General features: G+C 37.8%; 1 protein-coding gene across 6 annotated transcripts in view; it reads right to left on the minus strand.

The window, feature by feature from the left end:
* MKX (mohawk homeobox) overlaps positions 1-11514 on the minus strand; it is a 69139-nt gene that overhangs the window by 45746 nt on the left and 11879 nt on the right. For 3 of the 6 annotated variants that reach the window (XM_025204426.1, XM_025204427.1, XM_025204428.1), the window contains exon 4: positions 8406-8527. The exons of 2 other annotated variants lie outside the window; for them this stretch is intronic. In XM_025204426.1, coding sequence (XP_025060211.1) covers positions 8406-8527 — 122 coding nt within the window. Of the gene's footprint in view, positions 1-2149; positions 2219-8405; positions 8528-11514 lie in introns of all 6 variants that reach the window. One more of the 6 variants, XM_025204429.1, reaches the window with a different exon arrangement.

The following is an 11514-nucleotide window of genomic DNA, read 5'->3' on the forward strand; positions in this document are numbered from 1 at the left end:
CTCCAATCGGTGCAGGGCAGAGCAGGCTGCCACTGCGGGCTGGACCTGGGACTGTGCTGGGCTGTTCCTGGTGGTGGCTGGTCTGGGCTGTGCTCCAGGCAGGTGGCAGTGGCACTGGGAGGGGGGGGGGCACAGGGGTAGGGGGGCTGCAGCCACCCCAAAATTTGCCATAGCCCCTCAATGCCCCCCCAGCACCGCCACCTGTGGCTGGGACAGTCCAGCTCTATGACAGTCATACCAAATCAATACTATTAAAGGGTGAGACTTCCAGGTTATATGACAAATCCATGCTATATTGTGCTGTGTTATTCTCATAAAAAGAAACTGTGAGCTGAATTGTGCTCTAAGTTTCATTTCAAATGAAAACAGAGTTCTACTGCAGACAGAAACACAACTGCAATTTTACCTACAAAAATAAGAAAAGGACTCCTGTAGAATGGTCTTATATGAAGACAACTCAAGGAAGTTAGTTTTTTATTAATAGCATACTGCAATCAATGGAAACACCTTCTAATCAGAAAGTAGTAAAGGCACAGACAGAAGAGCAGCTCCCCATTGTGACTTACGGTGCTTCCCAGGAAGCGCCACGAGTTACAACGATCTCCCAGACCCAGAAATTTGTTGTTGGTTCCTGGGTGTTGGGGAATCCAGCTGCTCACTGGTAGCCTCCAGCCGGTCTCCCCTAGCAACATCCCCTAGTGCATCCCCAGGTCTCCCCTAGCAAGCCCCAGCGCTGTTTTCAAAATGGGAGGGAGGAAAAAGAGAGTGGAGGGAGCTTGTTTTGGGGGTTCCCCAGCTGGTGCTGGAGGGTGGGGTGGATGGATTGGAGCCCCTCCCTCGGGGGGTTGAAGGACTCCAATCCACCCTCCAGTACCAACTGAAAAATACACCAGACCAAACTCCCTCCACTCCCTTTCCCTCATCCCATTCTGAAAACAGTACCAGAGCTGGGAGGCGGCACATACCCAAATTACTGAAGGTGCTCCATTTTGGAGTATCTTCATCTGAACCCTCAAGCAATGAGGGTTCAGATTTTCCTGGGACTGGGCCCTTTTAAAGTGCTCTGCAACTGTGCACTTCTGTTTGGTCACAGCTGCAGAGTATTTTCAGGGGTCAGATCAGGTGAAAATTACCACGTCTGCCTGCTCCTTAAGAAAGCAGTGAATTTTAGTGCTTCAGTATAACATATATCATACTACCAACCTATATTTGGTGACATATAAAGCTTTTTAGAACCATACCTACCAATACCTTGGCTCACTTGAACTAGCCAGGTATATGGAATTGGCCCAATCAAAACCAAACACATAGGTCTGTAACAGAAGTACTGTATTTGAGATGCTAACATGTAATATGCAAAGTGAGTCTTTACAAGTAAAGTCACTGAGAGAAATGTCATGATGACCATCATGCTTGCTTTTTTCTATCCATGCACCTCACTACAGAAACTCCTATTTGCAGAGCAGGGATCTTGGCCTCTGTTCTCACTTGGATTACAGCAGCTTTTTCATGCTCCACCATTGTGATACTGCAGTCAGTGTGGGGAGACCACAGAAGTTTCACCAGAGCAGAGCAGGGTTCTTGGTTGGGCAGAGCTGGTATAACAGGATCTACACTAGACCTTTTCCCCTTTAGCTGGTGAATGGGCATGGCCGGGGGAGAGGAAACATGCCAAACAGTTCCTAAACCCAATCTTCAGATATTGTTGGCTCCTTGAGATGGCCAGCAGACAACCCAAGTAAAAATATACCTCAGATGCTCTAATTTGCATTGGTGGAGGGGGAAGGATTATCCTGGATGTGCTCTAAACTGGGCTAAGGAGAGAGCAAAGGCAACTTAAAGGCTCCACTGCAATTATGATCTTTTCCTTCTCCCTCATTCTGAGTTTCACCAAGTATATCCTGAGGCTTTGATCTTTATCCTATTTCTGCAGCACGCAGGTCCCTATTATTGGTGCAAGGACCTTGGATGGCTTCAATGACTTCAATGGCAAAACTACCATTCTTCAGTGGGGCTAAGATTTCATTCCTTGTCTTTATATCAGTCTATAAAGTGTCTAGCACATTGCTATCACCAGGAAAACAACAAGAAGACTGTGTTGTAATACATTAAAAAAATCTGCCAACAAAAAGAATTTGAGACAACTCACTTCTCCAGAGCCAGTTCATGAAGAGCCCTCATTTTCCCAACTAGCTGGACTTAAGTTGACAAATAGTAACTGAGAGGGAAAAAAAGCAGACAAAATAAAGAGCAATGGAGAAACCAACAACATTTAACTTGAGCTGCAATGGTGTAAATCTGTCAATGCTCACAAATGACCACAAGGCCACATTCCAGTTTTAAGCAAGTCTGAGATACCGTAGCTGAGACACTTGGCTAGTACTACCCACTGGAAAGAAAGTTTTTACATTTAGAAATGTAAAACATTGTAACATTTAAGGAATTTTGGCGTCAGTAAGACAGCCAGACTTACTCTCAGTTTCATCTGACAGATGATTTTGAATGTTGCTTTGCCTTCTGCGCATCTGTTGTCTAAATCAATGAGGAGGTAGGAGGGAGGGAATGAAAACTGGGCCTTGGAATAACGGGACGTTTTAGTATCATAGCTGAGAATCTTGGCAAAGCAGCCCATTCTAATTTGAAATATCAGTACCATACCACAAGATGTGGTCATCATAACATTAGCCTCTGGTCATCGGTGAAAGACTAAACAAAGTCTTAAATATTAAGGTCCAAGGCCACTATGAAGACGTAAAAAGGAAAACACATTTCATGGTTCATTTTGTTTTACCTATTTATGTATATTTGTATTTCTTTTCAGCTGTCACAACTCAATAGCCTTTTCTTTCTCTTACTTTCTGATTTAAATTATTCTTTTTCAAAACTGTCTACAACACAACTTAGTTTTCTGCTTTAAACATTTGTCTGTCTCTCACAAACCTTTTTATTACATATGTTCTGTACATGAATTGAGTGTATATTCCCACCACCAACATTATGCAAAACACTCAGCAATTTTAACTGCTACTTGTACCAGAAGTCATGAAAAGGTATCAAATGATCTTTACCATTGGCTGTTTACCGATATTCAGAAACCCAATCTTTCTTTAATGGCCTAAGTATCTATGTTTGTAACTAGAGAGAAGCCAAAACAGAAACTCTAAATACAAACCCTTCTGAATTTTGGAATGAGATGGGTGGATAAGCTTGACTCCAGAACTGCTTTCCTGTTTTGATTACAATTTTTGGTCCAAGCACATGGGGACAAAGAGTACTCCCCCATCAAAATAAGAGAAATATAATACGTCAATCCCACAAGTTTTCCATTATGTTGAAGATGTAACTAATGAGATTTCAGAGCGGAAAAATACAAACCCAATCCCCATCTAAACCTAGTCCATATACAGATCCAAGCATTGCTTCTTCAATCTATCTAAACTTGTAACTCCCTTCAGTTTAAACTCTCTCCTGGAAGGGGCTGTGTGTATATAATACCAGAAACAATGATTGAAACAGTTTATCAAGACCAGACTTCTGCTGTTACACACGTATGTGTGAGTGTATATGTATGTGTGTGTGTGTAGCACATGCACGTGTGTGTGTAACAGCAGAAGTCTGGTCTTGATAAACTGTTTCAATCATTATGTTTCTGGTATTCACATTATCAACAAATGGCCTAAAAAAATTCAGTTAAACACATAAAGGAGTTTTTTAAAGTTATGGTATGGCTTTTAAAAACCACAGACCTACAAAGGGAAATAGGATTTGCTACATCAGATAAGATTACTGCTCCATCTAGTCTGGCAGTGTCCACCACCTGACATTTCAAACTAAAAAGCGAAAAAATAGAGTGAATAAAGCTAATTTGAATTGATTTCTTGAAAGTTTTTAAAATTATAAATTCATTTCTGCCTTGCTATTCTAACTTTAATTTTCAAAAATCCATTAAAAAAATGTAACTCCCAGGAAAAAAAAAATTGAAGGTATCCACTTTTATTTTCATATGTATTTGTGGGTCGGTGCAAAGAAGAAAATCCACCATTTTAAGTGATCACAGGTTTTCACAATAAAGACTGATTAAAATAATACCATACAGCCACAAATCCATTTACCATGAAAATTAAAATATTTCATAGTATAAAGGTGTAATAATCATAGAAAACTTAATGAAAAAAATGTTTTGTTAAACTATTTAAAATAGTTTTTAAAAGTTTCACATGGGGTGCATTTTTCCAGGCATCTCTCTGAACTAGATGCCCTGCTTCCATTACCATGATGGGGGTGTAAAAGTCTAATACAGATGGATATTTTTGGGATGTATCTGCTTAAACCAACTAGTCAGAGATGAGAGGAAAAAATGCCCTTCTTTGCCAAATTTCAGACCAGGCTGGATTTTTACCAGATCAGTTTTATGCACTTGTTGGGTGGACAGGGTTTAAGGAAAACACACCCTTTAATATAGTAGTGTGAACAGCACCACTATACTATTGCATAAAGACATAGGCCAGTCCAAAAGACCACGGTACAAGGAGACTTTACAAAAATGTTACCAGTGATTGTTTTTTTATATAACATCAAGCAGTGGAAAGAGACTGAACACACAGGAACATGGTTCCAGGTATGAAGCTTTGATTGAGACATTTTCCAGATATAAATGAATTTTTATGGGCTCACCATTCGTGTAAATTTACTGCCAAGAAGTCTAAAAATACTATCCTCATTCATTCTCCTCTGGCTACTGTAGAATCCCTAACCTGGACCTGATCTTCATCCTTCAGTTTTACCACTTGTGTCTGTTCACTTTGATACACTTGCATGCCTGCACATGTATTTTGGTGTGCTGATGTATGTGCACAAGGTGACAGGCACCTGTGAAGATGTAAGAACTCATTGGGTACCAAGCGTTTTGCTCACAAAAATTCTGTTACCTCTGTATGCAGTCTTAGCATACCCAAGTGCATGCACAAATGTATGTGCACATAGGTCAAGCTGGACCATTTGAAAATGCAGGGAACCAAATGGGAACATTTTTATCAGGTACAGCAAGAGTCTCACCTGCTTAAGCACAGCACAGCAGCAGTTATTTGAAGCCAACTATAGGTTTGCCCTAGGTAGCAGAATCTCTCTCTTCAAAGATATAGATTAAGTGTGTGATTTCAAAGCCAGCCTCGAAAGGGAGAAATCACACTTCTCCATGGTCCTACCTGTGGTTTCACACTAGCTGTGTTTTATTTTTTTCTTCACATTTTTTATTTAATTTTTAAAAATGATTTCATATTTCTCAGGTTTTTGGACCCAAATCCTCCCTCTGATGCACACCTGATAGGCAGGCAAGCACTAGAGTTTTCTCAGAAATGGGGAAACAGAATCCTGCCTCCCAAGCAGCAGAGTGCAAGTATGTAGGATGGCCACTCCACCTTCAAGCTCCCAGTGTTTGCAGAACTAGATACAAGGCCTTGTTTACAAGTGAAAATAGCAATGATTTCACTTAAAATTTTGATCTAGTTAAATCAGTGTAGCCACCTGTGTGAACCTTCTGGTCCTGGTTTATTTATCTAGTTATGTGATTTATTTATGTGATATATATGCCACCCTTCCTAAGAAAGGCTCAGGGCAGCTTCCATAAGACAGCAATACAACTTACAATATAAGCATAGTTTATATTGATTTAGTGTTTCAGGGAGATTTCCAAAAAAACAAAGGGGAGTTAAACACTCAACCTTTGTGCCTTTGAGAACCTATCCTAAACTGGTAGGTAAAACTTACCTATGCTTGATGCACTATGAGGCTTTCTTGATACTGTACGAATGTCCACAACAGGCACTGCACTTAACTAAATCAATGTCTAAGCCAATTTAGTTATAACAACACTGTTTTCTCAGTTTTTTCAGCTTCCTTTTTCAAATGTTAATTTCTTACTTGTTTCTTTATTACATTCATTATTGGGCCTGTTATGGTAACTAAAGCTGTAAAACAATAGCCATTAGACCCATATGTTTTCACACATTTACATCTTCCTGGAACATATACATTTTGTGCCGGTCTCCTTTCTTGCTTTTATGTAAAATTCCTATGGCCATTTTGGGTATTGGGAGAACAGAAAAAAAAGCCTTTTACTGTTGTCCAAACATAATTATTTTTTCCACTACAGTTGGATGAATAGTCTGCAACTTTGCAGGGGCATAGTCCTCACTGAGGACTGGAGAATTTGCTTAGTCTGGATGAAGGTATTAACAATAAAAGTGTGTTAACAATCGCCAGACTGTTTTGAGGAGTGAGTCCTATTCTGCCCTCTCCTAACATTTTAGCAGCACCTCCCTATTGTACATCTGCCCTAGGCTCACAATGCTATACATATTTCCCATCCAGTCTTTAAAAGGTTCTGGCCAAGTACAGGGACTGCTGCTTTTAGACGGCTGCTAAGAACATACAGAGTAGAGAAATGGTAATGGACTCAATGAAGCACACACACCACCAAGGGCATGAAAACACTGCCGAACCCAAGCTTTTTAGGTCCCTCTGAATTTTATGTCACATGTTGCAATCTTTTGAATTTCAAAGCTTTTGTTTAAAAAACATAAAAATACTCTGCTCTAATTATAAAGCCATTGCAAATCATAAAGCTAGTGCACACCACTGCCCTGAAGCAAACTCTTTTGCAGAAAATTATCCAAAACCAGAAAATTGCCTTGATTTTGCTTTTGTTGAAGTGCCTGGGAATACCATCATGACATCAACAGAAGTAACAGCAGCAGTAATGAGCTTCACACCCCTGCCCTCTTCCATCCCTTGGGGTCTGAACAACCCTAATGGGAACCCTGAAATTGGTAAAGGAATTGTTGACCCAGAGTAGCCCAGTCTAAAAAACATGTCATATCAAGCTTGCAAATAAAGGAAAGCTAAGGGAAATGGTTTAAATTCTAAAAATAAATAAATAAAGCCAGTGTTTTTTTAGACAAATACACATTTCCCTGAAGTGTTTGCAGTCAGAGCTGGTGAGAAAACAAAAATTATATTTCATGAAAATGAAAGAGAAAGAAAGACAAAGAAAAGAAAGGAAAGGTGTGCTTGGGGAACAGGGGTAGGGGAGAGACTGAGAGACAGACCCATTACAGAATAGCCAACAAGCTGGTGGTAGGTCACTCATCTGAAGTGAGGGAGACCTAGACTGAAATCCCTGCTCCAGACTCCTTACCTACCAAGCTACAAAGCCAGTCTCTCTCTTCCCTCTCTCCTGCTGGATAGGATTTACTTTGTATAACAAATTAAATATTAATTGGCATAAATCTAGAGACAGAATCAATAGATGAGTAGTCAAACATTCACTTGATATTTGGAGGATGCTTTCATTTAAGTACCTCCTCCAAACCAGGGAGAGCAGGAACATGAACATGAACCTGTGTGTCCAAGAGCCCCGAAACATACCCTGACCACCAGGCTATCGGGAATCCTGAATGGTGTTCTCTCTCTTGCTTACTAGAAATTCTTGAACCAAATTTTGAACCAAAATTGATATGCTTCCAGAAAAAAAAGTTTTGGTAAATCAGCATTTCCCAACAAACAAAAAAAGTGTGTTGAAAAATTCCTGATCAACTCTATTTGCAACCCAAACACTGCAGAACTGAGAAAATAGATGGAAACTAAACATAAGAAAAAGTGAAAGTGACTTAATGATTTTCATTGTTCAAACTGAATGAAACAAAATGAGTGAAACAGCTTAAGTAGTTAAAAGCAAACTGGACTTTAAAAACTATTGCCTTTTGCTTACAACATATGGGATAGATTTGGATTGATGCTGTCCCTTTTTAGTACAATTTCTTTCTTTTTAAAATAATGACAAGAAATTAAACACAAAACTTCCTAAATATAAGGAAGCTAAAAAAAGATTGCCTAATCAGGCAATATACAAGCAATCTGATCTTAATTGTGTAACTTTCAAATTGCAGTAACGTTGTTTCGTGCACTTACTCCTCTACTTGACATTCAGCTTCTCAATTTCAATGCTTGGCTATACTGAGGTCTGCAGCAAGGAACTCCTTCTGCTGTCTTAAATGATCGTTTATTTTAAAATGTCCCCGAGGGTTCCAGTATGGGGTTTTTTGGTCCACACTTACAGAAATCATTAATTCTGGAAGTTTTGGTGCTCCTTAGAGTGGTTTCTGAAGATGTTTCATTGTATTCAGGTTATGCTTTTAAATTTTATTGCTCATTTTTAATTACATGTTAATTTCTGAAAAAGTTAAATGGAAAAGAAAAGTTGGTAAGGACCACACAAAACCACAGAGCTGTTCTGTACGGTGACTCTAAACTTGTGTGTTCATATACATATATAAAAGAGTATGTACACATCATATATACAAATACAGGTATAAAGAGGTATCTACAACCAAAAGGTCTGGACCTACAATGTGCTGAATCCTCTCTTTCTGTGAGGTCAGGATGCTGAAAACCTTCAGGGTGAATTTGGCAAACTCAGCCTCTTGTGACAGAGGACACAGAATCAGGCCATATGAAAATCGTAAATTCCCTGGAATTAGAATGACGAAAAGAGGAAAGAGAGAAAAAAAAAACAGCAGCAGAGATGAAGACATCAGAAACTAAACACACTCCTGACTACAAATGTCTGAAAATAAAGATCAAACGTCTTCACACTCAACCAGTCTCTCAAGGTTTTTTTTTTTAAGCTACCTCCCTTCCAGGTTTGAGTCCTAGTTTCCTTGTTCTTTTTTATTTGTTCTGGCTTTTCTACTAGACTAAGTCGCACATGAAGTTTGACTAATGAAAATCCATCTGTACAAAGTTTGCAAACTCTCCATTCTGACATTTCTTCCTTTCTCTCTCTCTCTCGATCATACTTTCAGAGAGAGTGGGGATGTGCATGTGTAGGTTTTGGGGTTTGTTTGTTTTTTAAGTTTTGCCTTAGTTTATCATCCTGGCTCACAAAACAGTGACATTCCAGGAAGCTGGTATTTTTAAATTCCTTGAGCTGTAACAAGGCAGAACATTCTGTTTCAAAAGGTGACCAAGAGTTGGAGTGTTTTTGGAGGATCACAAGATAATTTCAATGTTAAAATTTTCATGAACTCACCAGTCTAGGATTAATTTAAATTTTTGATTTACATCCAGTTCTCACTATAAATATTTTTAGATTGTTTTGTTACATATTTGTACATAGCTTAGCACAAAGGGTCCATGACCTCTGCAGTAAAGTTGTATTACAAATAATAATGGTAGATGAATTAAGTTTCTAGTTCTTCAGATGTCCAGGGGAAACAGCAGAACACTATACAACGGGACTTATCCCAAATGACTGCAGTCCCAGGAACAAGCAAAAAGTGGCTCCCTATTAAAAAGGTTTTTAACTAAAGCTTAGCAAAACCAAACTGGAAACTTTGAGACACATTAGAAAGGTTAATTTAAGGTAGAAAAATGATACCTTCTACATTCTATATAAATGATATCTGCATTAAAGACTCCTCTGGTTAGATAATCTGTTGTTTTAAATGACTACAGTATAAATAACAGAAGATATAAGCGCATCCACTTAACACAAACACTTACATATGTGATATGTATGAATGTATTTATTCTCTCCATTTTTCACTGATCTATTATTACATGATCTGGCAATGTTGCATATAATTTTAGTTTGCTCTTATTTAAGAAATGTCAGCAATCTATGAGGAAGATATGAAATGATTAAAGAAAGATCCAATCCAAATACAAAAAGTATAAAAGCTTTCAGTTTTGCAGCATACTATATAACATGTGAAGACTGTGGGAGACAAGTTAAAGTTCTGAATTCTGTTTCTTAAGGATCTTGCAATAGCTTTCAGAAGCATAACACAAAACTATTTTCCTAACAGCAGGTTATACTTCATCTGTTATTTATACTTTATCTTTTATCTTTATGCATGCAAACCTAATTCCACACATAAATCTGAGGGAGCATACACCCCAGTGTTTATAAGCAAGTTAATGACTTGAATGGGAAATGGTACAACTCATCTTCCTTTATCAACTTTAAAATGCATTTTTTTTGTCACAGAATGCTAAACTTGTATCCTGTCAATTTGATCAGAACCATTCGGACATACATGGTCACACTCTGATCTTAGTTACACTGGACTCTACTAACAGAGTCACTGCAGATATACTGATGCAAGTGAAATAAAAATCTAGCCAATAAAATGGACCAGCTGCTGAAAGGAAACTTTCAAATCACAATTAGCAAAAAAAAAGACATTAATTTTATAAGAACGATAAATATTTTGTTTCAAAATAACATTTTTCCTGGCTTGATTTCTTACCCTCATAAACATATACATTTTTCTAAATATTTTCCAAAACTAAAATGTGAATCCATTTTCTCTCATGGCTAATTTAAATGCCAAAGAAGCTGTTCTCATAAACTGGAATGCCAATCGGATCATTTGAAACTCTAATTCAACTCCTGTCTGCTAAACCTTTCTTATTTCTTTTAACTAATAGGAACTACATGGAAGAAGTTAATAAATGTAGTGTCAGCCATTGTGTTATCCATTATCAGAAAGTTATAAATGACATCAGAAAACTATAGTCCACCAGTCTAGCATTACAAGGATGCAACATAGATATTTTTGAAGACATGCATAGATGTCTTTTATGTGACTATTTTGAGAAGAGTACTCAAAATGCTAGCTAAACTGAGTAAGAAACTTATGAAAAGTTAAAGCTTCTTTATTTTAACTGTCTAGCAACTGTTTTAATAATTTCAAGTATTTCTAAAATAGTTCTCATAAATGGATTTTAAACTTGAAAATACATATATTAAATTGAATTATGGAATCTGTTCTTGTATCTTAAAACATCACCAAAATCCATTTAATAAAATAAAATCCTGTAGTTTAAAGTAGCAAACCAGTATCCATTATTTCACGAGTGGCTCTCTAAGGGGAAACCTATGTTATATGTGTACATGGCCTTTTTATTTCCACAGATAAGCAGAAGGTTGAGAAGAATAAAAGTGTACTCTAAGAGTTGTTACTCTGCACTCACCAAAAGACTACCGCACTCAAAAGTTAATACAGAGATTTTAAAAGTAATTTAATAAGCGCTCCCAAGGAGTTCCAAATATGCCACAGTAACAAACTTTTAGGGGAAAAAATGCTATTTGTTCCTTCTAGCTTATCCCATTAGCTCTGCTGCAGTTACAGTGGGCCAGTCTCAGGCTTCCCCTTAAAAACCCTATTTTGACTTGGCAGACGAAACTTAATCCAGTAGCAAATTTATTACAATTTTGAAAAAAAAAGTTTATGTCCATTTTTAAGTTACAGCATGAAAGCACAGAAAAACCAGGAGTTTACATGTTTGAGCTGCCGTATCTGGTCTTGAAAAACTTTTGATTTAAAAATAAAACTTGGCAGACAATAAGCCCATAATGCGGACCAAATGCATTTGGTATGTTGAAAAATAATGCTAAATGAGCAAAAGACTTAATTTTGAAATGTATTCACTCTGCATGCATCATTCCTG

The sequence above is a fragment of the Alligator sinensis genome, unplaced genomic scaffold (genome assembly GCF_000455745.1).
Source record: "Alligator sinensis unplaced genomic scaffold, ASM45574v1 scaffold309_1, whole genome shotgun sequence".
In the NCBI taxonomy this organism is placed as follows: Eukaryota; Metazoa; Chordata; order Crocodylia; family Alligatoridae; genus Alligator; species Alligator sinensis.